Source organism: Trichophyton rubrum, assembly GCF_000151425.1.
Source record: "Trichophyton rubrum CBS 118892 genomic scaffold supercont2.6, whole genome shotgun sequence".
In the NCBI taxonomy this organism is placed as follows: Eukaryota; Fungi; Ascomycota; class Eurotiomycetes; order Onygenales; family Arthrodermataceae; genus Trichophyton; species Trichophyton rubrum.
Window position 1 is genome coordinate 1,071,232 of NW_003456423.1, and position 25,942 is coordinate 1,097,173.

The window sequence follows — 25,942 nt, forward strand, 5'->3', positions numbered from 1 at the left end:
ATTTAGGTTGTAACTATAAAATATATCATATTGTGGTAGAGAAATTGTATATATAATGCACCAGGAGTCCTTGTTACTAAATAATTTTTACTTTCCGACAATAAAGAAAATCATAAAATGACAAATTGAGGCCGTTGATAACATCAAACCAAACTCTATACCTTCAAATCCCAATTTCAAACCCACCATTTTTCAACGGGGTACGACTCTCCACTCTCTGAACCCGCTGATAATACTCTAATTATCGACATTCGCCTTGAACGGTAGCCGTTTCGAGATCATTATGTGTTTCTCATCCAGTGATCGTGATTATGCGCCGCCGCCCCGAAAATCTAAGATATACAATCAAAAACCCACTCATGGTTATCCTAAGAAAAAGTACAAGAATCACGGTGACTTCCTTGACGGCGGAGGCTATGGAAACAACAGCAGTGGCCCCTACTGGGGTGGCCATCATGGGCATCATGGAGATGGCGGCGGTGGGGGTTGGGGCGGTTGTGACGGTGGCGGAGGAGGGGGAGGAGGTGATGGGGGAGGCGGCGGCGGCGGCGGAGGGTGTTGATGAGGCCCAACTTCATGTTCACTTATAACCGCTTATTGGTTAAATAATGTCCAAACGGGCTGTTGATAAGTAGTTAATGGCCAATTGTTCTCCCGAGCCTAGCAGGAAAGACTAAATATAAGGTTTTTTGATTGTCCATAAGTATGTTATATCAAAAGTCTGAATATCTGAAGTGCCAGAACGCTTCTGTGCTGTTATATTAGAAAAGTCAAAAAGTGAGAATCTGTAAACGAGTGTCGCAAGTCATTATTCGTAATCAGGGTATACAACTGCATTGGCACCATTATGGTGGAGAGACAGCTGCATCTGGTAGCCTGTTCTGTGGGGTAATTGTATCATTGTTTTCGTTTTGGATTTTAGGAGGAGGCTGCTTATTTAGATTGACAGCATGGAACTGGTGCCACGAGCTAAGTGAGATAGTTAGCACAGCTATAGAAATGATGGAGCAGCCAAGGTATAAACTTACTCAGGGGCGTAGAGAACATATCGAGCCATTGCTTCCCGGAAGCGGCTTTTGTACTCCTTAGGGCTGGTCACCGTCGGTCGGTTCTTACCGCCTCCTGCAAACCCTCGGTCTTTAATCCAAGACTCCAATTTCTTATCCCAAGTGTAAGTTCGGATGCAATCAATAATGCCAACCACAATTTCTTGCTTGCTCTCGTCTATAGCAATCATGAGAGAGTAGTCCATGACATTCTGACGTGCGAGGAATAGCGTATCATTCCAGACGCTTTGGCTAAGCAGTTTTTTCGAGTGTTCTCGAGTGAAAAGTGGGCTTTCATAGATGAACTCAACCATATTTTCATCAAGCAGGACTTCGTTTCTCTCTCCGGTGCTTTGAACCTTCCGGTTACGCATAGAACCCTTGAGGTCAAATATTCTGGTTGGAGTACGGTCGTAGAACAAATTTTCCATGATAAGGAGAAACCAGTTGAATTCCACTCCTGTTACCGGATTCTTGATAATGACTTGGTAAAAACCAAACATTTTTGCAATCACAGAAGGGAGTTCATGGAAGAGCGCTTCAGACATGATCTGGAAGTAGTCCGGTGCAAATTTCAAGAAGGCTTGAGTCTCTATGGTTGAAAGCGACTTCAGTATAAATCGATCGTCTAGTGTCTTAAGGAAAACTGATTTCGTCTTCCCTCCTTTGGAATCCCATTTCATGCACCGAGAAAGTGACTCGACAATACGGTCAGCAACACCACATTTTCTGCGAAGAGCGTCGAATTGCTCAGCATAAAATACTTTGCAAAGCATCTTTGCTTGGCCCTCTTGAAATTGATATTTGAGGTGTGTGCCGGTACTTCGAAGCAACGACTGTTCAACCTCGGGTCCCGCATCAGCATTTACTGAATCGCTTGCTTCATTCTGCTCCTGGATACTTTTCAGCTTTTGCTGGTAATCTTCGGAGTTCAAAGCAAAAGCAATCAACGAGCTCGGCTCATCTTCCCTGACAATAATATCGCAGTCCGCAAAGACATGGTCAGAGTCGCTAAGCGGATAATCCAAGGGAGCCCAGCCACTTGCGGAACGTTCAGCCCAGAAGTTAGTAAGCATTTTTACCAAGGAGGTTCGCTCATGTTTCGGAAGCTCTTTGAGGTCTAGAGCGATTTCATCTGGTGATAGTGAAGTAGCCTCATCGCTTGGTTCTATATTCCGGCTATCGTCCAAATAGTTCTTTTCACCATCACTATGTTCATCTTCGCCATCTGCTCCTGAAAGGTTCTGCTCCGTTTGATCACCATCACGCAAGCTTTCATCAGAAGTTCGCCGTTCCTCAACGATTTTATCAGGAGTCTCAGGCCGAGCAACTGGTGGTTCGGCAGCTTCAATAATTTCCGTAGTTGGGGCTACGGGCTCTTCCTTCTGTACTATTGCTGTGGGCGCACTCATAGGAAACTCTTCATATCCAGGCTCACGTTCCTCCACAGCATCCCTGACACTTTTGTATACTTCAACAATTGGTTTGGAAGATGCCATTGGGTAAGCTCGCGATTGTTTTCCTTGAGCAGCACGTCGGTGATTTTGCATTATTCGTTCCTTTTGGAATTCTCGGCTTAATTCCTCGAAATGACGAGTAAGATAAGAAACATGGGAGCTTTTCTTTGCAACTGAACGGGGTATTAAAGAAGGTCCACCAGGTAATTTTGGTGATTTCAATCCTGCGAGTCTAAGCCGCTCTGAGAAGCGCTGCCTTTTAGATGCGAATGTTCCTTTACCGATTTCAGCAGGCTTTTCTCCACTAGGCTTCAAGAGTTTATCTTGGGGTAATACTGGGCTAGAAAGTGGCTGCCGTGAATGTGCTGGCTGTGATAGCGTTCTCATTAAGGGCGGGGACTTTCCTTTGAAGCTATTGGGTCCTCTATCACGAGGGCGAGGTAAACCAGAAGGACGCTTAACGGCCTCTGTGGCATCGTGGCTGTTTGGATTACTATCAACGCTTGAGCGAGGCTCACTTGGTATCTCAACTTCGTTCACCAGGGGATTTGGTGTATCATTGGCTGTTGAGTTATCGGGCTGGTTGCTATCAACGTTGTCAGGCGTATTAGCCTTTGGAGGAGATAGCTTTTCAACAAGATTTGATGGGATAGCCAAATCCAAATGCCGGAATTCGTTTTCAGAGGCGATTATAGGTTTCATTGGCGATATATCACCCGCTTCTTGGGGGTCCGCACCCGGCGTCGGAGTTTGTGGATTCAGCTCTTCACCTTCAATCTGCTTTATTGGTTTTGTCGTGTGTTCTTCCACCACCGAGGCTAACATATGCTTTGCCTCTTGTGGTGACAATGTCATCCTTCTTGTCAAACGAGGCGAGCCCGAAGGAGTTGTAACCCCCTCCTCTGTTTCAACTGGTATCGCTCCAGATTCTTCACTTGACGTGAGTGAAGTGACAGACACATCTCTATCTAGGAAAATTTTCTTGAGCTGTAAAGTCGCCAATCGCTTGATGTCCTTCTCAGATGGAAAATAGTTTCGTTCAAATTCGGCAAATATTGCATCCCATTCAACGACCTTTTCTTGTGTTGAAATGATAACGGTATTCAAAGGAATAACTTCCCAGTACCGAGTGTTCATGTACCGGGCTTGATGCTCCTTAATAAGTGCAAGATGATCATCATTAGCGCGTTTATTAAGTGCTTCAACTTCCTGCTGGCAAGCTTGTGCTATTTCGGGCATGACACTTTCAACATTTATGGATTTAAGTCGTGCTTTGACTGATGCCATAAACTTATTTATCCTTCTCTCTGCTGCAAGGTAGACTTCATTACGGACCCTCAGGTCTTTATCCACTTTCCAAGTGACTCTCGGGCGAGGAACCATAATTTCCAGCAGATTGATGGGGTCGTAGTGTATTCGAAGAGCCATATCTTTAAGCCCAAAGTACCTTAGATGATCTCGATGCAGATCATGGGGGCAAACCCCAGCTCGAGCATGCAAGTCAGCGCTGGAGAACGAAAGCTCTAGGTATTTTCCAAATGAATACCGCCAGGTACTATCCGACATAGGCATCGCGGGTGTCTCATTGCCACATTTCTTGCAGCAACTCCACATTAGAATTGTGTCTTGAAGTCCCCGTAGTTTTGACGGGTACGGTTGAACGAATACGCTGACTTGAGCTTCGCCATGAACATATTGACGATGGTGTTCAAACATTCTTTCTTCACAACCGTTTGCTGCACAAACAGCATTTGCACTATGGCATAAATCTTCAACATATTGCCCAAGGGTGCAATCCTCTTCAAACAATTTATTATCAATCTCGTGTTGATTGTAAAATGCTAAGGCAAAAGTATCGGGGCCGGAGCATGGAATAGACGTTTTTGTACAGACCAAACTATACAAGACGACTATATTTTGATGAGCATGCGGGTCAAAAAGATTCCTGTTCCCCGATATATATGCTTCCCATTGCCTTTTTTGAGTTTCGTAGTGATGCAACGCCCTGTCATATTCGGCATCATGAACTGCATGGATTACTTCTTTCACTTTACTGGATGCACCAGATAAGGATTCGTGTATCATCTCCGGCGTGATCAGGAAGAATTTCTCAGATTTTGTTTTCTCTTCCGGAGAGGACTCTTGGGAGAAGTCTTGGTCACGAAGGCGTTTAAGATAGGCAAGTTGGCGTTCTAAGGCTCGTGCGCGCATAAGAAGGTACGGTTGATGGAATTTTACAAATGGAGAGGCTGACAACAGCTTAACCTGATGTTTCTCTACCATGTCTTCGTAGAAAGCCGGAGCAGGAACATCGCTTTCATCCGGTTGGGCCTGTGTTAATATGGTGGGTAGGTTTTTCTCAGACGCAGACACTTCATTACCAGAATCTCCATCTGTTGCGACGGGGGTATCAGTTGTTTCACTTTTGACAGTGCAAGAAGTTGAGTCATCTACTGATTGTGTGCCTGGAGGATTTGGAATTTTTTGCCCTGATTGAGCAAGCTTAGAGGGAGAGGACGGAATTTTTGCAAACTCATCCCTCATTAAGCAAGTCTCAAGTTTTAAATTGTACACCACGTACACCATGAATTCCGTGATCCTTTTAATCTCGACAAGAACATCATTATTAGCACCACGAAGTACAATTGTGCATCCCAGTTCCTTTGGACAACCGGAAATGTACATGTATGTCTTTTTTCGTTTGCCATAAACGTAAGTCTTCAAATCAAAACTCCCGCAGTGGCCGGTGTAAGATAGAGACGCAGCCAGACGATCCATAGAAGTGATAATCCTAGTCTGTGTGCAACGTGAGACAGCTTCCACAACGGACTCCTTAACGTTACAAACTGTGGCAATGTTCGCTTTTTCCAGCAATTGCAGGGCCAACCCAGACACATGTTTTGTGACCAGCAGTAAGTTAGGGCTAAGAGCTGCTATTCGGTTGACAAGGTTCTCTAGAAACTCCCGTTCTTGACGAATAACTGGCTCCAAGCTCATAAAGTGCTGCTGTTGGCGCGCATATTCCAAGGCAAAGGTAACGATGAGGATCCTAGGGTGTGAGATATTTCTCGGCATACTCTTTAGGGCTAAATTTTTTGTAAAAACCAGACCAGAAACATATGCTGTATCACTTGGTCGGCCACCTGGGATCTTTTTAAGCTTAACATAATGGCGAATATCCATATCATCACCATGCTGGACATCAGGTTCGACGTCATCTGTTGCCTTCAATAGAATAGGCAGGAGTGCGGTTTCCCAGCTTTGACAATTCGGCACTGATGAATCACGAAGCTGCTGGTGCAGCAGTTTGCGCACATGGTCTAAACTGGCTTTGTTTAACTCAATGGCCGGCGCCCCGGCACCTCTCATAGAGGCACTCCTGGTCATTTTGAACCCAGTAGTTGCAGGGTTTGCTGGAGTGGTGAATGCCGGGGCACTTATATCGTGTATATGATGGGGCGATGGGTTTTCCTTCGAATTCCGGGGAGAGATCCGTTGGTGAACGCTGCTTGCAACGCTCAAATTTCGCCTCCTAGCTGAACGTGGCAAATTAATAGCACGAAAACTACTGACGCTCCCGTCGTCTATGTCACGCGAAGGATATAACCCACTCTTATCGCCAAAACGAGAGCGACCTTTTTTAACAGCAGCAAGCAGACCTCCAAATGTAGCCTTTTCAGAATCTCCGCCGCTTCGAGAGAGTGAGCCTTCACCAACAACTGAGAACAAGCTTGGCTGGTCTTCCTCACTTGAAGCATCATCGGAAAGATATTGGGCTAAGTCGGGATCGATGATATTATCTCTATGGAATGCAGGCAATTTGTCACCAAGACTATCATCTCCAAAGCGCCGTTGGAATGGCGCTCTTTCGTCATGGTAGGGTTTGAAGTTACGTATGTACTGTGTCCTTGAATGGTGTCTTTTATGTGGAACCGAATGCGACCTGCTTATTCCTGACTTCAAAGATCTTGATGAGGTTGGCCGAGCAAGTTGACGATCCGAGTCTATTTCCAGGATAGCTGATCGTCTATGATTTCCATCACCAGTACGCCGTGTGGCGGGTATTGCCATGGTCGGGGTTTTTAGTACATGATCTAGAGACTGTGATACGGTAGAGCTAGCGTCGTCTTCTCCTAAATTGCTGAGACTCAGGTGATCCCCCGGGGACTCCAACCCCCTAGTATTGATAACGACCGGGTTGCGCACTTCATCGCCAGAATAATCGGAAGAATCGTCCCTTGGGGCATTGATAACTGCGTCGCATGGTTTGCAGACTCGAATGGAACCAGAATATCCAAAAGAAGCTCCAGATATAAGGGTAGTACATTTAGCGTCGAAGATTTGTCCACAAACCCTGCAATGGTGCTTTCTTCTAAAAGTTGAGAAAGGCTCGCCACAATAAAAGCAATCTTTTGCGTTTTCATCTCTCATCCAAAACTCCTTGCTAAGCAGTTTATTCTTGACACCAGTTTGCGCCTCGCTTTGGCCCCATCGTGGATAAAAAGGATAGTTATTCGTTTGGCTAGCTTTCTCAGATTCCTTTTGGACAATTTTTGAAGTATGCCCAGTGGTGGAGACTGTTTGGGAAGATTCTGAGGATGAAATGCTAGGAAATACAAATCTAGGAACATGCGGCTGGGTAACACGGGGCGGTAGTTTTTCTTTGGTTACATTAATTGATGCCTTCGATGAGTGTGCCGAAGGAATCCCAGGATCTATCATGGACACTGATGTGTCTAGCGTGGCGTTTCCATCGTTAGTTGAGCCACCAAACTTAGACATACTATTCGAGATGGAGGTTGGGCCAGAATCCATGGCTAGTGATATATTGGAATCCTCAGGATAGGTATCTTTGCGCCGAAATTTGTCATCATGAGTACTTTCAACTTGGTTGGAATTTTGTTGAGTAGAATACATAGAAGTATCCAATTCAGATAAGCCGCTTCTGGATGCGCTGTTTGAGTATAATTTCGGAGATATTGACCCGTCGTGAGATGTAGGTTCAGGAAATGTTGTTTGGTTGAAGTCGGATTCCTGGAAGTCTCTGTAGCTACCATTGCCTGCCTTTGCCAATAGAATTGGTGATTGAGACCTCATAGCTGCGGTGGACTCTTGGGATACTTGACTAGAAGATAGATGGGACGGTCGATCCTTTCGCTCAGCGGTTATAGTATCAGAGTTCATCAGCAAACTAGACGATAAGCTCCCGGAATTACTTCTGTGATGATGGTGGCCATCTTTAACAGCATTCACATTTATCTCAGTCACAGTGGGGTCTGCTGTAGCCGGTTGGTGTACCTTAGATAATGGTAGCAATGGAGACTTTAAGGGGTTTCCAGCGGGTATCGATGTCTTAGATGAGACGCTCGCAGCTTTGGAGGAAAGCTTTGGGGTTTTGGGCTGGATACTTCCAGCTCCCTCTGAGAGTGGTGGGAATGTTCCCATGACGGGGGAGTTTGTAGCCGAAGCCTGTGTCGAGGCTATATGAGTAGATAAAGTGTCTGCAGGGCGAGCGCCAACAACCGGAGCTTTTGAGGAATCATTGCTTCCTGGGTCCTGGGATACAGCATCTGCAGCTTTGCTGGGGCCGCCAACCATTTCCCTAACTCCCCCAACAGATGCTTTGAAAATGTTGTAAAGACCGCTTAATCCACCTTGGAGGTCTCCCACCAGACCCTTGTTATCGATGGCTACGGATCGAACCGGCGGATTCGTGTATTCATTAAACACGGTGAGGGTTCCCATCTGTGAAGCAGCACTGTGTATCTGATCTAGGGCCTCGGTTAGGTTCTCCTTTTCAGCTTCACTAGTGATAGAAGTGTGGGAGCCACGCCGAGACCGCCTGCCGAGTGGGAGGAATATAGAGGAAGCCGAGGGGCTCGAAGGTTCTTGCGTGTTGGATGCCATAGTTGAGAAACGTCGGGAGACTTTTTGAGGAAGTCTTGGGCGCCCATATCCTTTAGCTGCGTTGTCGCAAACCCTTCATTCGAATATATGGATTGACTGTAGTCGTTACCAGATACCACCGGGAGTTGTTGTGACCTTGCTCATGCTGCCTGGTTGTTGTATTTGTCGGTCAAGGCGGCATATAGCCAGTGCTTTCGAAAGTTAATAGACACTGTATCAAAAAAAGGACAAGGGTGGCAATCTCTGTGGCCCGAAGTATAGTTGTGTGGTACCTGACGCTTGTGTATACTGAAAAAAGGTAATGAATGTCCGATGCTTCTCCTTGATATCGACATTAAACGTCACAGCCTGGATGCCGGCGCCAGTAGAAACCAATCAAAAACTCGTACAAGTATTATGTAATATCACTTGACCCTCAACTGGCGGCTGTGTTAGCCGCGCCAGCGTTTATTTAGTTACCTCCGCGAAGCGCGACAACAAAACGGCCAAAGTGAGATAAGGAGAATGTGAACGACAGACGAGATTTTCTACCTTCTGCTGAGCTCACAGGCAAAATGAGTTCTGATTCGGATTCTCTGAATTTGGATATACTAAACCAGGATGGAACTGCTGAAGAAATGGATCGAACCGCTTGTAGCAACTGCTATAAGCCAGAGTGTCGACAAAGATGATCCGAATCTCAAGCCCAAGGAACTTAAAACGACTGTTGACGATGGGAACAACTTTCGTATACCTGTTATGCGCCCTAAATATGCGCAGCTTCTGGAGGTACGGAGTACTTACTTCCCCTTTAGCTAATGAGCTATTTTAGTTGCTAATCAGTTATTATTCCAATAGTGGCTACTGGGAGCGCCCACTCCGCAAGCTATCCTTTCTGATAGCCATACGTTCATTCCTGCGAGATTCTCTGAGCGCGTCTGCCAGAATTTCAACTGGAATAACTCGGATATTCGATCAAACGTAACACCGTGCCTTCTACGAATCAAGCAGTGTGAAATCATTATTGCAAAATCAAACAGGTTCCCTCCACAAATATCTCTTTATATTAGTGAAATTAAACTTGAAGGGTGTGAAAAAGAGGGTGTATTTGGAAATCCGGGAGACATTGCTCAGTGTAAGGCTGTTCTTGAGCTGAAGGATAAATGGTTCCGCAAAATCCATATCCTGGGGCCGACGGTGCCGAGCCCACGGAATGATGAATCCGGGCACCTAATATCACAGGTCGATGCTACTACCCCTAATAACGGAGGAAACCCAGAGCCTAGAGATCATCACGACAATTCAGCACGGGAAAGCGGATGGCATACCCAAGCGCACGTATGTATTGTAGCGCAAACACCCAAAGCTCAGGAAAATAAGGGTACTATGGCGGTTACGTTATTAAATAACCAAGGGCTACAGGAGAACTCACCACCGAAGAGCACGATCTCTAAGATCAAGCCGCGGTGCTCACCTACATTGGAACATTCCACCAAAAATGATGACAAGCAGGCTGGTCAAACTACGCAATTATCTGCAACCACAGACTCGTCTTCTGTATCTTCTTCCCCTCGCAGACAATCATGCCCCAACAGTATTGGCAAAGCCACATGGAAGGCACACCCAATTCCATCTCAACCTGACCAGCATGAAGTTATATCATCCCTTGAAGAAAGGACCACTTCAGCGACTTATCCCAGACATTCCTCTAGATCTCGACACCCAGACAATTTATCCCAACCAAGCGACTCAAAAATTACCAAGCAAGTTAGTAATAGGGGTTTTTTTAGCGGCTGGAACAAAATACGACGACGCGATGTGGTAATACCTGAATCCCAACTGAATTTGATTGAGTCTGACGACTCTTGGATACCCCCGGACCCTGGGAAGAAAACTCCCCAGAATTTCTTTCCTCTTGAACTCCTGCAGGAGTGGAGCGAGAGCCATAAAGCAAAAGCAACGGCTTCTATAGGAACCAGCCGACAAAGAAGCCCAGGTCTAGGAGAAGGAGCGTCCTCCATCGGCAGCCCAGCCCCTGATGATGAAATAGGATCAGAAGATTGGCCCCCAACGTCTCCAGTTCCCCTTGTGCCTCTTGACAGCAGCCCACCAGGGAGAAACGTAAATTCATCCGCAACCCCCTCCAATAAGCGTACATCAGCTGCCAATCCCACCAATGCTACTGATGCCCCTAACCGCCCTCCGCCTACAAAAGTACCAGGTTTTGCTACGAAAGATGAAGAAGTGTTCGATGGCGAAAGTTGTCCAGATTTTGAAATAGAACTTTCCATTCCCCGGGATTTGTATACCTCGACACAAAACTGTGACATTCTTGCAGGGATGGATGATAACGAAGACATTACCGGATTGTCCGAGACCATGCTATCACAGCAACTAAAAGCACAGCCTGCGCCTAGCTGCGAGTCAACAAAGCATGATTTTATTGCTCAAAATTCTCGCACAAACAATGATCAAATGGTTGTTACTTCCCAGATCTCTGGGGAATGGAGTGGCGGCTCAGGGAACCTTAATGATTCTGCAACTATATTGCAGGTCCCCAGGTCGTCGCTGGAGAATGCCGACCATAATGTGCTCGTCCTCCCGCCAACCAAGACCTCTGCCTCTATACCACTGCTTGATAATACCAATCAACAACATAAGCGCAAAGCTGGATCGCCTTCACTACCATCATCTCCAAGAAAAGCTCCGAGGATAACAGAAGTAGATAGAAGTGTAAGTGCGGTTGTCCCTAGCCACCGGGGCAGTAGAACGTTCGACAAGGCCCAATTTTCTTCTCAAACCGAAGAAATATACTACAAATTCCAACAGGCATACAAAACCTACACCGGTAGCCTGGAAGTATTCACGAGGGCATGCTGCAGACTGCAATTCCTCCGAAAAAGTTTACTGAAAAAGTCAATAATGTGGGATGATTTTGTTGCTCGTGAAGTGTTGGAATACCAAGACTATTTGCAAAGGTGCGACCAGCGACACAAGAAACCGAATACATACGAAGATTACTTCGAAAAACATGCCAAATTTCCATTGTACAAGAGGCGAAATCTGACAGTTAAGAATCTTCAAGCAGTGGTCACAGAGGCTGAAGGCGAGAGCGACTGTGCTAGTGAGCTAGGAGATGGGGCCCAGAAAGAAGCAACCCCTGAGGTAAAGTGTGCTACCCTACAATTGGCCATTCCAGAATCGCCATGCAAACATGTGATTCAAGACTGGGAGAGCGAGGGCAGTGACTCAGAAACACCCAAGGTTAATTTTGAGGCTTCGTGGCACGATAGGGCTAGTGTCGAGCTTGGGGACGAGCCCTATTGTCGTATATCCGTCAATAAATCGCGGAAAAGGAAAGCAACTCCTTTTGAAGAAGATGAGGCAGAAGAGAGTGAAGACGAAGATGTATTTCATTCTGCACGCGGTGGTTTACACCAGCCCATTCGTCTAAGCCACAAACTAGACAAAGATGGTGTCTTTACCAACAACACCTATCAAATGTCTTCAAGGCCTTCATCTCTTCTTGCGAAAGGCCCAACTGCCTCGCACCCTAAGCCAAATGAACCAAACTTGCCATCCAAGGCCAAGCTATCTCGCGCAAAGAGATCGCCCGCACCATCACTCCCCTCACACAGACATACATCCAGCACCAAGAAAACTAGATCGGCCGCGATACCAGGGCGGTCCACTTCGTGGAAGGATCCCAATACATCGTTAAAGGTGTTTTTGAGGGATTATGTGAGAATCCCTGGCGAGTTGGGTACTCTTGATGCTGGCTTAAATTCCGGCGATGTCCCTGTTGACGAAGCTGGAGTGGTACAAATAAAGCCTCGCAAGCCGCTGCAAGTTGGAGGGAGAATGAATAGTATGGGGCTCACATTTTAGTAGAACGACATTTCTTGTTCTCTCGCTCTCGTTGCTTGAGAGAACTGGCCTTTCCTCTTGCAGACCCATCAGACCACCAAATCCATGAAAGGACCACCATCTCCCTCCGTTTGAACGTCCTCTCCTCGCAGGCCACACCGGCCCTCCAGATAGCATCCAGCCTGTGATAGTATTGGGATGAATTCGCGCGGACGCCCACGTGAGGAGCCGTGGAAGGCTGCGTGCTCGAGTCAGCTGGAGTAGTATATGTAACCAGGCCAGATTCGCTGTTTCGGTCAATGAGTATTCTACATGGATACACTGGATCTTTTAGCTAGCTTGATTTCTCGAATCTACTGATTCCTTAGCAGCCAGATTTTCACTCTATCTACCTATTAGTTGAATCCACTGGATCTACCAAATATCCACTAGCGAGTTTCTTCACCAAGCTTCACACAGAAACATTAACCCATTTGAAATGAATTGCTCTGAGAAAAGAGAACGCTTTTTGCTATACATACATCCACCGAAGATGCCGGCTACTACGCCTGATTATATGACTACTTCTCCAGGTGTTGGTCATGTCAACGCGTATTTATTGTCTGCCACGGCTATTCAGTGGAAATAAGACAAAATGATTCCGTTCATGCCCTGCGACAACTCTATGTCGCTTTCTTCCCTGTCACCTTTGTTCACAGTTTGGTCCGCGTCGCTCAAGCCGCGCATGATTGCGGTTGCCTTGCTTGTCTCATCCAGATTACTCAGCCCCAATGGTGTTAGTATGAAGCTGAAAATCGCAAGCGGCGCGTTATCGGGGTTATCGACGATGCTGTATACGTCAAGCGCTATTTCCCCGGCAGTTCTTGTAGGGGGAAGTAGTTACATGAACTCGGCTCCGCCCTGAATCTTCAACGTCAGGGTAAATCTTTAGTTATAAGAAATATCATCCCGTATATTGTAGGTAGGCATAGGATTTGTTTACCAGATATTTCTTATAATGGACTGTACTCCGTGATTAGTAAAAACATTAGACTAATGTGTAGGGTCTGTTGGTTTGCTATAATGCCAAGGCCTGAGGCTCTATCAAAGAAACTTTATATGGTGGAGATCAGACGCTTTTCAGGGGAAAGCATTTTTCAACGTCAAATCCCAAACGCCACAAGCAGTCGTCTAATTATGGATGACTGGTCCAAATATCCCTCGCAACTTATATGTGCCACTTCTCAGGCATGAGGATATTTATGGACTGCTTGATATGACTCATGAAATGTTCCGCTCCCACTCTTCGTCGCGGTGCGTCGTCGGGTAACGTCAAGCCATGCTGATTCCCGAAGATCAGACACTCCACCCACTGCTGCAGCATTCTCGAAGGTTCCTTCGCTATGTGAACCGACCAACCGTGAGCGGCGGCATCTTCTGGCACAGAATCAAGCATTCTGGCGAGGGTATCGAGAAAGTGCTCTTCTCCGTTCTCCATTGCCCGCCGCGTAAACTGGAAGTTACTGGTCAGGAGAAGAGGAAGTCTGTCAGAGTTTCCATTCTCTCTGATAAACGATAGCTTGTAGACATACGCCGGGTTCGCATATTGAACAGCTCAACATCGTAGTTGGTGCTGATTTACCCTTTGAAAAGATACGCGATGACCTGGTAGCATTGCCCGATTAGCCTTGGCGCCTATTTGGTGATCATGATGTGGCCCGTCACGAGCAAAATTGTCCGAAATACATTTACTTTCCTATTCCTAGCACGAACGCTGCAGCCGAAGTTTTTAATGACCTCTCCTTGATGCCAAATGAAAGCATTTCAGCACGCCCCTGTCGCAGGCGATCACGGTACAGTCTACAACCACTGCTGTTGTCAGCTATGTTGGACGTCAGCCAACTTCTTTCCCATGCCCGTGAAAGCTGTGGTGGCCAGCAGCACCTGGCAATCTTTAGGCCATCCGCAAGATCTGCGTCGCCAAGTCGTCCATCGCCTTCAGCTTCTTCTGTTACTGGCGACCACGAGCTCCAAGAAGAACATATGGTATGTCTTTGACCATTCCTCCAGCTCATCCGTTTTGTTCTCCTAGATGAGCTCCTGCAGTACGACCTGACTGTCTCACCTGCTCAACGCCACGTACTCGAGATAGTCGGGCATTAGCTCCCGAATGGGAAGCGGAGATAAAGTCCTACCCTTTCATGACTAGGTCAACAAACAAGGAAAAACGTTTGAAGCGCGTGGGGAAGCCCAAGTAGCTTTCACCCGCCCGTCTATCGGATCCGCAAGCTCTCCCAGCAATGTAACTCCTAAACTAGCTGGCGGTTTGTCCCCGTGCCCTCCGTGATTAAGTAGGTCCTGCACTATTTCTCTCGAATTCGCCAGAATGGAACATATATGGTGTAGAGGAGACGCACCGGCCAAGTACCGGCTGGCATAAGATAAGAAGGGATCGAGAATATTCCGAGAATTTGCGCATGCACGTTTGACGTATGCTAAAGAGATTTCCACGAGAATCCTGTGGATTTACTAGCTCAGGTGGAACATGTTGATTCCCTTATGTTAATTTGATCACTCTGAAAGAACTCCATTACCGATTCGTGAACCAGGCTGATAAATACTCCTTCAACTTTCACGAGCAGCCCACAAGATTTGGTCCGGCTATGAGTTAACTTGTCTTGCTAAACTGGTAACAGCTGCCGTAATCCCTGCGGTCACTGCTAGTTCCCCCAGTGTAATGGTTCAGCATCGAGAATGACTATTGAAAAAGGGAGACAAAATCCTTCCTTGTCGACGACCTACCAGAGAAGCCGCTGATAGAGCCCGGCAGGTCCTTTAGGAATATGGCCAGGAAATTCATTGATTTTGCTCCAATTTCCACTTTCCTGACACGAGCCTGACCCATATAGAGGCCCCATTAGTGCCAGCCAGCAAGGTCTGCTGCACCTAGATGACTGTTCCCTGGGAAGGATTCTGCTCGAATACCGATTTGGCAGCTATATCGCTCGACATTACGCGAGATTTTCGTGTTAAAGGTATCTAGCTAGGTCCGCTGATACTGGTCAAGTTTGTCGAGTTTACTCTTTAATGAGCCGGCTGAGGCCGGAAGAGGATAATAAACTTAAGCCGTGGCGTTATCTTTTTCCCCTGACTGGGAACAAGTAATTCACGACAGCGTCAAGAAGCTGCCTGAGCAGCTCCTTTTCGCCTTCTAGTCCGTGCGACCCAGAACACAGGCTACCCCTGAAGCTGTGCTCTGCTAAATCTGAGCTAGGAAACCCCTTCACAACAAGATTTAGTACAGCAGGACGTTATTTGCAGCCTCAACCACTGGCTCTAATTATCTCCGCGATATAGAGCGCCTGCATAGTCTCCACCTTCCAGGATCCTCTAAGATCCAGAGAAGTGGATTGTTTGCATCTACCTGCCACTCTCGATGAGTGGAGCTGCTGGATGAGCTGTTAGCAAGTGTCATCAAACCTATGTATTGTAAATACAATGAGGGACTTCCGATCAACCTTGGGTCGCTTTAGAAGCAAAGCGTCAAGCACAGGGTCAACCTCAGCATATGGTTATGGCCAGAGGTATCATCGTCTTCGATACAGTTGTTATGAAAGAGAGGACTCAATTTTCCGTATGCTGCAGCAGTATCTACGGTGTAGGCGTGCCAAAGCTTGATTCTGTGCAAATCTGCATGGTTGCAGCCCCCGTATAATCAACTACTGACATCTGTTTAGCCCACTTGTCTCTGCCTCAAAACAGAAAATGTCGTGCTCATGTGCGGACTGTCCCAGGTAATTCCATAGTATGATTCCTGGAAGCATCAGGCCATAATAAAACTACGGGATTCTGTACTCCCAAGACTGCCGGGAGATCCTGCAAAAGTGACGGGGTCATGTTGAATGGCCTCGGAGATACACTAGGGCTTCTTCCTTTCATCCAAAAATGGCTGCGATATTGGCTTTGCTCATAGCTGTGAGAAACTATGGTGTCGGCTGATGTGTGAGGATTCGACCGTAGGTGATAGTGATGACAACTATGACCCGGATAATCATGGTATAGTCACGAGTGCTGGTATAAGGTCGCAGGGATATATATATATGGGCCCACAATCAACCGAAGGATGTTCCCTTGGCGGCCACTTAAGCGTCGATGCGACTCTTGCGTTCCAGAAGGGCAAAGCACGAGTCAAGCATCAACCTTGCTGAGGATCTTGACCTGGTTAGATACTGAGTTAGAAATCGACAACCCCCAAGGCCAGTTATCCGGTTATCCTTCGCTGCTACTGGTGGAAAATGGCTCCACATTGACTGATAAACTCTCGGTTACCACGTGGAAGCTAACTCACGCTAACTCTACTTGGTTAATGCTGAAGGACCCGCCCGGTCGTTCACACGTTTAATCCTTCGTCCAGATCCTTCAACCTTTAAATAGGATATCAGTTGCTTAAAGGCATCTCAGTCTGTGATATACCCTATTAACCCTCCGCTCGGCTGCCTTAGTGGCTTAAGCAGCGTGCAGGGGCCTTGAACCCTTCAGTCCCCACCTCACGTTTACCACGAGCCATTCGCTCCCTCAATCTAAATCCTCTGCCCAGGCTCTGGTTTAGATGCTACTAAATCTCTTGAGGAAATTCGCATCCCACGGAATTCTGGGCAGCGCACTCACAGATACCCACTCAAATGTGAGTGCATAAGTATAACTCGCTGGCTAGATCCTTGATGAGGGTCTGTAGGATGCCAATTGTCTTGCTAACTAGAGAGTTTTAACACTATATATAGCTAAAGTTCTGCGCGAAAGCCATCTTGCTATCAAAGTGCCTCACTATATTGTACACAGTGATGAACACTTAGTAAGGTAGTAACCAGCAACAGATCACACATAGTGTATAAGGCATTTAAGCTGAACCAAGCACACAAGACCCGCGCTTCCAGCAGCGTGTTGCTAATGGTTCCAAGAGAAAGGGTCCGTATGTACGGAGTATGGCCCAAAATTGACCCCTGTAAATAGATGCGCTAGACGAGGCGCTTATGCACAGTACCAGGCCGGATCCTGGGCGGCTATCTGCCTAAGATTTCAATGGAGAAGCTGCGCAGACTTCCGTTGAGGGACCGTAGACAGCGAGTCTGTTGATTGGGCTATCTTGATCTTTACAACTTGCCACGATGCTACCTAACGCCCTCCCGGAAAATTCTTCCCAAGAAAATCCTTCATAGCAAATCCTTCAGAGAGAATCCTTCGAAGAGAATGCTACGGAGTATACGCTTATGATGAACGAAGTGTTGTTATCTCATCGTCTGCTCGACTATAAGAACAGTGAATTTCTTCCAGTTGTCCGTCACAAATACACAAGCAGAACAACCTCAGAGAACAGTCCAGCTTACCTATTCTCACCATCTTTCCTCGCCTTCAGCCATCATGAAGCTTCTTAACCTCCTCTCCATTACCTTTGCCCTTAGCGGTATCTCTTCCGCTATCCCTGCTACTCCCGAAAAGGCTCTCGAGCCTATCACCGGAACCGTTGTTGGCAAAGGTGTCACTGAGCAGGGCGAGCCCTACACTATCACTGCTGACTTCGTTGATATTTCCGATAAGGACTGTAAGTTACCTATCACCCATTCCACCGAGCCAGTGGCTCGAATTCCGCCTTCCTGAAGCTAATCACTCTGGTATAGTGGCCCTTTTCAAGAACAACCCTGGAAATTCCACCACTGGCCTCGAAAAGCGTGGATTCGGCTCCAAGTTGAACTGCGACCAGTGGTTTGAGAACAAATACTGCTACTGCGGTGGCGCAATTTCCAACCGTGGAGATTGCTACTGGGGTAGCCAGGAATTCTGCAACATGCACAAGTTCAAGAACTTCCGCAACACCTCGCTCTACCATGTCAAGTGGCTGCCTACCGTTAAGATCGAGTACTGGGTTACCAACAAGTGCAACCACGATCGTTACGTGGGTGACAACTGTGGCGGTATCTTTCTCGACCTCATCGATTGGTGCGAATGGTCCTGGATGACTGCTAAGGGAGGTCACCAGAATTTCGACGATTGTCTCTTCTTCCGCTTCGATGTCAACGGCCGATAAATGTCAGGAGAAGACTGAACACAATAGTGCCTTGTTCCATGGAAAGGTCGATGACAAGAGTGCATTGTTCTAGGGGGGATTGAAGAAAGGAGTGGCTTGTTGTTTAGGATTTTAGATAGCATAATAATAATAAAAGACAAGATCTCACAGTGGGAACCTACCACTGTCAAAGAAACATCCTTTTTTTTTTTTGCAAATATTAGTAGTATTAATATATTTTACGCCGGCGGCCATAGCAGCGATCACGATCGTCTAGGTTCAGATGACTAAATATCAGGCGACGGGAATGGCAAGCTTGGTGATCGAGGGATCCTCACGATAGCCTCTTGCCTCCTAATAGCTTTGTCGTAAGGCCGGCAGCTTTCGCCCTCTGTCAAATCTCGATACTCAGAGCTTTGTAAGGTAGCTAACTGATGGACGTACGATGAATATGTTGCATGGCGGGCAACCTCTCTCCTCGTATGGAGTAAACACGCCCAAAACGACGTAACTGCCGGAGCATTGCGCCTATCATGCTCGCGAGTCGCGAATAACTAGATAACTAAAAGAAAAGTCATGCCGAACGACGCCCTCGCACTCTTACTCTTCCATATCCCGGGTTTGTTTATTTACTCCTGCGGTTACACAAACCGCCTGAACGGTGTAGCGCGTCTATCTGTGTTATTATTTTCCACTTAACGCCAGACGCGACGCCGTTGCCAAGAATTGGTGTTTGTTGATGTTTTGATTTGCATTCGGACCAGCCAATCCCTGCTTTAGGCAACAAGCTTAGTTAGCGAGCGAGCGATGTGTTATGTTTTGGCAATGATAATAATAAACAAGATCACATACAGCAGCCTGGAAGCTTTGCTGCATGTATAAATAAGCTGCGTGTCTCACTCCTGGGGCTTGGAGTAGTTTATTTTGTATTAGTTACTCCATCGGTTCCTCCCAGACGCGCTTATTTAGGTACCGTTTGTGCAGGACTCGGCAGAGGACAGTGTACCAGGCACATACTTCGAACATCGACGCGAGTATACTTTTGCCGGCTCTTGAACTCCCAGGTAAGGCAATTATTGTTTTCTTTTCTTTGTATGGGATGAAAGAGTCGCTTCATTGTTCGCGATCTTTTAAAAGGGTCCGTGAATGGTGGCGTTTTGGTGAAGACGCTTGCTGTACATCAACACCACTGCGTGGCCTCCCTGGTCTAACGAGCCACGAGGAATTGTGAATTATGAACAAGAAGTCGCTAATAGAATCCCTAGGACCATCGCATTGGTTAGCGAGCAGACTACAGGTTTTCCAGAAGTATAGGCGGTGGTTGTTCTCTATGCGCCCTGGACTACGAAGCAGAGCTGGCGATCCGCCAGTTGAGACCCGGGTTTCTGAAGCCGAAGCTCCCGCTGAAACCGGAGAGGGGTCGGCCTCCGTGGTCCAAGAGCCAGCAGCATGTTACTCTCCTGATGATGCGCCGTGTACGCCGCGCAAATCCCGAACTCCTCGGCGTTCGAGGAAGCGGGTTCGGTTCTCTGATCCTGGCTGCCACGTTGACCAAGAAAATACCCCGGAGCAAAGCGATCCATCCACTGGACTAACGCCACTGGTATCGCGGACTACGCTTCTCGCAGGTCAAACCGGAGATACCGCTGTTCATACGTCACGAAGTGGTGGAAAACGGCGAGACTCGCGTCTGCGGCACTCTGATCCTGCCATTTATTCCCAACTTCGACAGACACAGGCAGAGATGGCAATGTCAACCCCTGACTCAAACATATTCCGGTATCTACGTTTTCATGATATTCTTGATCCGCGATCCAGGAGGCGGATACAACGCCTCGGCTTTAGTGAAGCAATGAATGAGATTGATCGAAGGCGGAAAGAAGAGAAGAGGCTCCAGAGGCAGAAGGACGAGCAGATGAGGCAACTGCAGATGGAAGTCGAGTCGTTAAGAAACCAAAGGATGGAGATAGACTGCCAACACCCAACCACAGAGGAGAGCGTTTGCAAGACCCCAGAAAGGAGTGAAAGGCAAAGCTCGAATCCCATGGAAGAATCCTTATTGACTCCCTGCCCGAATACGAGCGGAGATTCTGCGGCAATAATGGACGATGACATGATGGATGAAGATTTTAGCGCACCAAACAGCCCTCTATGGACGCCCATGGCTAGCAGTACTCCAATTTCAACGTTTGGCCGTGCGATCTCGTCAACAACTTTATCCGATCCAAATACGTTGGCCCAGATTGAGCAGCTGACTGGTGAACTTAACGACAAAAACAGAGATCAGTTGTACCTTTTTGAGGAATGGCAAAGGATCTCAGGACAGCCCAATGCTGTTACCCCCAATGCTACTACCCAAGATAATGAATATGGAGAAGAACACAGCGCTTTACCCCCGCCTGACCTGGCAAAGCAGGTCATTGCAACACTGCAAGATGCCACTGTCAGGGCAGCTGAGGCAGTTCAAAAAGTGAAAGATCTTCAAAGTGAGCTCTCCGGCCATGGTTTTGACGGAGAAAGTGCGGCAGAAATTATTTCCAGTATCGAAGCTCATTTCCGACATGCAAGAGTGGAGCTTGAAAGACTTGTTCCAGGAGAAACAGCAAACGCAAGTCTATCCAACTGGAAAGCTATCATTGATGCTTTAGTTGACCGAATCCACCGTTTGGTACGCGGATTAAAACAGGCCAAAGATCAAATTAAAAGTGGCGAGGATCGCGAGAGAGCACTAAGAAAGCAATTCGATGCCACCCTATTCCGATTAGAGCAAGAGACAAAGGAGAAAAACAAATTAGGGAAATATGCGGAATCGATCGCAGAGGATACGCTTAATATGCGCATGAAGCTACAGAGTATGGAAAGAGACATGAAAGAGCAAGAAACAGACAAGATCCGGCTGCAAGATGCGTTAAGCAAGTATAGGGAGGATTTACTCATGCTTGAGAGGCTGAATTCAGAACTAGAAGACGAGGTGGCTGCTTCAGAGAAGAAAGCAGAGAAACTGACAATATTGAATAACCGAATGAGGGATGCAGGCAATCTCTCCAAAGCAAGAATATTTGAGCTCGAAGGCCGCCTCAAGAGAGAGAAGGAAACGACTGCATCCATCGAGGCATCCCTTCACCAAAGCGATTTGAAGGTCTTGGAGCTTAACAAGAAGATAAAGCTCCTTGAAACTAAGAAGGAAGAAGTGATTACTGCCCTGGAGAAGGCTGCAAAAGAACAGTCTATCGAGCATCAGAAGGAAGTTGGTAACCTCAACCTTCGTCTGTCCGCCATATCGACCTCCCTTAACGAAACCAAGGCCGAAAACGCAACTTTGCAGTCTGAAAAGGCACAGTTAGAGAAACGGCAGAGGAACATGGAGCGTATATCCTGGAACGCAATCCGGCAAACCCAGCAGAAACAGCGCGAAGCCATGAAGGCCATTGTTGAATGGCAAAACGGGATCCAGCTACTGGCCAAGGATGCTGGTCGACCAAGCACCTGTAGCGACGCCATGGCTGGCCTACGACACTCCTTTAACGGTTTCGGAAGCGAGCCCATTACACCAGAGACCGTGAGCAGATTCAAAAATGTAGATATTGGGAAGGGGAAGAAACGCAGACGGTGTCCGGATTCTGGGGTCAACATGGTGGTTGAAGAAGACGTGTGGTCTGAGTCCGAAGCACTCGCTTCGAGCGCATGCAAGCCTACAACGGCATTTTCTATTATATCACCGATCTCTCCGCGAGCGTGAGGGATGCAGATTTATACCGTCACATTGTCACATCTACCTCTCATTTTGAATATTTCATTTGTCATAGCCAGCGTATCGAACCAGGTCTTTCTTTTTAGAGAAATCACAACCCTGTACCTATACTATAAGTTTCCTAATAGAATTTACTTAATATTTTCCTATAATCACCGCCGGTCGCCTCAAATAATAATACCTCTAAACCGTGAAAAAGCCGCCAAATATGATTGATAGTCAAAAGGTTGATCTTTTTATAGATCCAGCCAGCCAAGCCACCTGACCGCCTTCAACAAACAAGCGTCAAAAACCCGAGGTACGTCATTTTGGCAGAAAAAAAAAAGTAGTTGAAGTAACCATTAAAAAAGCACTTCCAGCATCGGGCAGAGCTCTCCTTGTTGAAAAATAAGAGTTTTCAAGGGCTACAAGTTATCATTGAACAGCCTTCTTTCCAGCCATCACCGTTAGCCCGTCGATTTATACCCTTCCCCGAAGTCAGTTGGGTCGCGTGCCCAAACACAACAGATCTAGAGCTAACCTACAGCCCAGACGACTTGACAACTACAAACGCCTTGAAGCTGCTGAGCTTTTAGAAAATGACATCTGGAGGTTCAGGTCCTCAATACAAGCTTCAGATCACTGCTGGACCGACATACGATACATCAACACACTCTCTCGTCCATGTGAATAGTGATACCAACCTATGCATCGAGACAGAGCATGCAAAGGTGAACCTTTGTCTTCGTATACAAGACTACAATGGTACTATCCTTGTCTAGTTTTTCTTGAATCCACGGGATTTTCTCAGAATAACCGCTAATGATATATTCTTTTTGTGTCAGGTCTCCCGGACTCCTCACCAAAAACACATGCCCACTTTTCACACCCAACTCGCGTAAACGACCAGTACTCTCTTGCTATCTCATTTGTACCGAAAAAGAGAATAACCGGAAACGACCTGGTGCTGGGGAATGATCTGGACCGCCCTATACGCGATAGGCTCCCGCCAGGATCAAGCTATGCGTTTAAATTCATCAAGTGGTGGGTTGATCCGGGACTAGAAGGGGATATATACGCGGATCAACCTTATATCTATGGGCCGTGTCTTTCGAGCTGGAACTATTTCCGGGTTTGCGGTAAGGAGGAGGAAACAGAGAACTCGGAGGCGGAGATACATGAGGCTGTTGTTGAAGAAGGGGGTGAAGGCAGTGGGCAGGCAGTTCGTGACGAACTGCAGATACCCGAAGACAATGGCCTGAGACAGAAGTTTTTCCTGGACGAGCAGAAGAGGAAGGACTTTGAGTTTGAGCCGGGAAGGATATATAAAGCGGACTTTGGAAATCCTTACATTGGATTCAGCGGTATGATAATATCATTTCTCCCCTCACCACACTGGACGTACTATGTCGAATCTAACATGAGACAGATTTCACGATCCGTATCCCTGGCTTCCCGGTCCCGGTTACCAAGTATATTGACGAAAAGAACCATGAGTTGCGGTACATATTGAAGAACAAGACTACTGGCGACATCTACTTCGTCGTGCTCTTTACGCTTCTGATGCAAAATGGGGCAGAGGTAGAGCCACCAAAGGATGAAAGAGCGTCAGATGAGGGAGAGGCAGAGGTTGACTAGACCTACTTGTAACGTGATGGCTTGCATAGAGGTTAGCAGGGGGTTTATATAGAGGAGTCATTTGGTATGAATTTTTTCCTTTTATTTTTTATTTTATTTTATTTTATTTTATTTATTTATTTATTTATTTTTTTTTTTTACTTGGTATGAACCATCCGTCTAAGTGTACAAGATCAGAGCTTGTAGTGGTAGGTAATCTCTATGCTAGGAAAGACCTAGAGTTTCTTGAGGACATCTTCCAGAACCTCGGCAGTAGTGGCCTTGCCACCAAGGTCAGGGGAAAGGAGCTTGCCCTCATCCAAATTGGCGTCGACAGCCGCATAAATCTTAGCAGCAGCCGCACCTTCGCCCAAGAACTCCAACATCAAAGCTGTGCTTCGAATGGTAGCAATAGGGTTGGCAATACCCTTGCCCTCGATGTCGGGAGCACTGCCATGGCATGGTTCACCAATAGCAAACCCATCGCCGACATTGGCGCTAGGAACCAGACCTAGACTTCCGACGAGGGCGGCAGCACCGTCCGACAGAATATCTCCATACAAATTGGGAGCAACGATGACATCGTAGTATGAGGGTTGTCTGAAGAGCTTGTACACCATCGAGTCAACGATTTGTTCCTCGACGTTGACGCCGCTGAATTTTTCGTTGGCCAGGGCCTTGCGGCATGTCTCGCGGAATAAGCCGTCACTTTGACTGAGGACGTTACTCTTGTGAGTGATGGTGACCATGGGACTGGCAGTAGTGGTATTGGCAGACTGAGCCTGACGGATCTTCTGTCGTCGGAGCGCAATCTCGCCCGCCATGGTACCGATGCGGAACGAGGCATTTTCGGAGATGCGCTTGATGGCCTCTGCTACCTTGCCGTTGGGGGTGTCGTAAGTCTTCTCTTCCTTGACGTAGAGGTCCTCGGTGTTCTCACGGACGATGACGAGATCAATTGGTCTGGCAGAGGCGTTGGCGCCGGCCGTGGTCTTGACTGGGCGTACGTTTGCATAGAGGTCTAGCTTCTTGCGAAGGGCGACGATGGGGGACGAGTATCCTGCGACCTTGGTTGATGGAGAGCTGGGGGCGGTCATTTAGCCACTTATCTCAACCCAAACGCTGGCCGAAGGTTGACAGAGCTGGGGCCTACCTAACAGCTCCAAACAGAGCACCGTCACATTCCTTCTTCAGGGTCTCGACCGTCTTGTCTGGCAGGGCAGTCTTGGTGCGCAGAAAGGTGTCATAGCCCGCCTCGAGGTCGACAAAGGAGAACTTTAAGCCCAACGACGCTGGAAGAGCTTCGAGAATGCGTCGACCGGCCTATTGCAGAATAGATCCTTGGTCAATGGAGCTCTGGCGGGGGGTTGTCTTTCTCTTCTTCACCAGCTGCAGGAGAGCTGCTTCAACGTACCGGGATAACCTCCCTACCGATCCCGTCGCCCGGAATGAGACCTACGGCAGCGTTAGCATCTTTTCAGGTAGTACAGGCAGATTTAGGAATCAATTAACCTATCCTGAGTGTTCTGGCAGCCATCTTGCGTGCGCTGTCGCTGTTTTGGCTTCGACTTTCTTCGACTCATCTTGGAGGTATTTATTTTATTTTACCTTTTTTTTTTTTTTTTTTTTTTTTTTTTTTTTTTTTTTTTTTTTTTTTGGCTGGAGAGCCTGCTGAGTCAGCATCTTCAATATCAGACGAAAAACTAAAAGCATCAAAAGCGAAGAAGCAAAAGGCGACGAAGATAGAGAACCTGGAAAGAAGACGATAAAGCTGCACGATAAAGGGATAGAGGATGAACCGGTGGGGGGACGAGACGAAAGGCTGAAGCAAGCCATGACTGTCCGTTTGTAACGAGGCTCGACCCCGGTATACGAAGGGCGACGACGAGATATGCTGGAGCAGTATTCTATGATCAAACAAAGCCTTTATTTCTCTCCTGTTTCGTGGCTGGCGACCCTGTGTAAGGGCAGAGTCGACAGGTAAATATGATACTGGGTCGCTTGCGAGATGCAGAGCAAGACACCAAGAGAGACCCGGCCGGCCAGCCAGGAAGCTCCAGTAGTGACTAGCTGTGCTCCATAGCTAGCTGTTGAGCTGGCTATATCACAGCCTGTTATTGCTTAGGGTAGCATCCAGAGACAGCAGAGACGGCAGCCTAACCAACGGCCAGACCAGAGACACCTCAGCTGTTACGGTTGGACCGTTTAATATACGGGGTTTCTTCGCTGCTGGGCGTCTCGTCTCATCCCCGTCTCTCGTAGCAACAGCTAACTGATAGGAAACAACAGCTGTCCGACG

General features: G+C 47.3%; 7 protein-coding genes across 8 annotated transcripts; 4 read left to right on the top strand and 3 right to left on the bottom strand.

The window, feature by feature from the left end:
• Positions 1-845: 845 nt before the first annotated feature.
• On the bottom strand, positions 846-8,410 carry TERG_05813 (uncharacterized protein; the record flags this gene model as incomplete). Its single annotated transcript, XM_003233896.1, has 2 exons — positions 846-969; positions 1,029-8,410. The coding sequence occupies 2 exons, from the start codon at positions 8,408-8,410 to the stop codon at positions 846-848; spliced, it is 7,506 nt and encodes a 2,501-aa protein (XP_003233944.1).
• Positions 8,411-8,924: 514 nt separating this feature from the next.
• Positions 8,925-12,963, top strand: TERG_05814 (uncharacterized protein). Its single transcript, XM_003233897.2, has 2 exons — positions 8,925-9,178; positions 9,248-12,963. Exons 1-2 carry the CDS (start codon positions 9,011-9,013, stop codon positions 12,275-12,277), a joined length of 3,198 nt encoding a protein of 1,065 aa, XP_003233945.1. The 5' UTR covers positions 8,925-9,010; the 3' UTR covers positions 12,278-12,963.
• A 500-nt stretch (positions 12,964-13,463) lies between these two features.
• Positions 13,464-13,733, bottom strand: TERG_12339 (uncharacterized protein; the record flags this gene model as incomplete). Its single annotated transcript, XM_047751308.1, has 1 exon — positions 13,464-13,733. The coding sequence occupies one exon, from the start codon at positions 13,731-13,733 to the stop codon at positions 13,464-13,466; it is 270 nt and encodes an 89-aa protein (XP_047606693.1).
• Positions 13,734-15,150: 1,417 nt separating this feature from the next.
• Positions 15,151-18,513, top strand: TERG_05816 (uncharacterized protein). The gene is made up of 2 exons (XM_003233899.2): positions 15,151-17,834; positions 17,911-18,513. Exons 1-2 carry the CDS (start codon positions 17,654-17,656, stop codon positions 18,315-18,317), a joined length of 588 nt encoding a protein of 195 aa, XP_003233947.1. The 5' UTR covers positions 15,151-17,653; the 3' UTR covers positions 18,318-18,513.
• A 498-nt stretch (positions 18,514-19,011) lies between these two features.
• TERG_05817 (uncharacterized protein) lies at positions 19,012-22,035 on the top strand (the record flags this gene model as incomplete). Its single annotated transcript, XM_003233900.2, has 2 exons — positions 19,012-19,360; positions 19,562-22,035. Exon 2 carries the CDS (start codon positions 19,627-19,629, stop codon positions 22,033-22,035), a length of 2,409 nt encoding a protein of 802 aa, XP_003233948.2. The 5' UTR covers positions 19,012-19,360; positions 19,562-19,626.
• Positions 22,036-22,429: 394 nt separating this feature from the next.
• On the top strand, positions 22,430-23,755 carry TERG_05818 (uncharacterized protein). Its single transcript, XM_047748503.1, has 2 exons — positions 22,430-22,791; positions 22,872-23,755. The coding sequence occupies exons 1-2, from the start codon at positions 22,626-22,628 to the stop codon at positions 23,537-23,539; spliced, it is 834 nt and encodes a 277-aa protein (XP_047604486.1). The 5' UTR covers positions 22,430-22,625; the 3' UTR covers positions 23,540-23,755.
• Positions 23,756-23,798: 43 nt separating this feature from the next.
• Positions 23,799-25,257, bottom strand: TERG_05819 (uncharacterized protein). Of its 2 annotated transcripts, XM_003233902.2 has the most exons (4): positions 25,156-25,203; positions 25,058-25,098; positions 24,797-24,966; positions 23,799-24,726 (listed from the first exon to the last, which is right to left on the bottom strand). In XM_003233902.2, the coding sequence occupies exons 1-4, from the start codon at positions 25,178-25,180 to the stop codon at positions 23,880-23,882; spliced, it is 1,083 nt and encodes a 360-aa protein (XP_003233950.1). In that variant the 5' UTR covers positions 25,181-25,203; the 3' UTR covers positions 23,799-23,879. The 2 variants fall into 2 exon arrangements, with proteins under 2 accessions (XP_003233950.1, XP_047606694.1); XM_047750031.1 differs by having other exon boundaries at positions 23,799-24,966; positions 25,058-25,257.
• Between the last annotated feature and the right edge of the window lie 685 nt (positions 25,258-25,942).

What these genes read in the sequence shown, in the direction of transcription:
- TERG_05814 (XM_003233897.2), top strand. Translation starts at nt 9,011, where the DNA reads ATGGAACTGCTGAAGAAATGGATCGAACCGCTTGTAGCAACTGCTATA. An exon ending in AATATGCGCAGCTTCTGGAG is followed by an intron (nt 9,179 to 9,247) that starts GTACGGAGTACT and finishes TTATTCCAATAG; the next exon opens with TGGCTACTGGGAGCGCCCAC.
- TERG_05816 (XM_003233899.2), top strand. Translation starts at nt 17,654, where the DNA reads ATGAAGCTTCTTAACCTCCTCTCCATTACCTTTGCCCTTAGCGGTATC. An exon ending in TGATATTTCCGATAAGGACT is followed by an intron (nt 17,835 to 17,910) that starts GTAAGTTACCTA and finishes ACTCTGGTATAG; the next exon opens with TGGCCCTTTTCAAGAACAAC.
- TERG_05818 (XM_047748503.1), top strand. Translation starts at nt 22,626, where the DNA reads ATGACATCTGGAGGTTCAGGTCCTCAATACAAGCTTCAGATCACTGCT. An exon ending in TCGTATACAAGACTACAATG is followed by an intron (nt 22,792 to 22,871) that starts GTACTATCCTTG and finishes TTTTTGTGTCAG; the next exon opens with GTCTCCCGGACTCCTCACCA.
- TERG_05819 (XM_003233902.2), bottom strand. Translation starts at nt 25,180, where the DNA reads ATGGCTGCCAGAACACTCAGGATAG. An exon ending in TGCCAGAACACTCAGGATAG is followed by an intron (nt 25,099 to 25,155) that starts GTTAATTGATTC and finishes ACGCTGCCGTAG; the next exon opens with GTCTCATTCCGGGCGACGGG. An exon ending in GCTCTGTTTGGAGCTGTTAG is followed by an intron (nt 24,727 to 24,796) that starts GTAGGCCCCAGC and finishes GACCGCCCCCAG; the next exon opens with CTCTCCATCAACCAAGGTCG.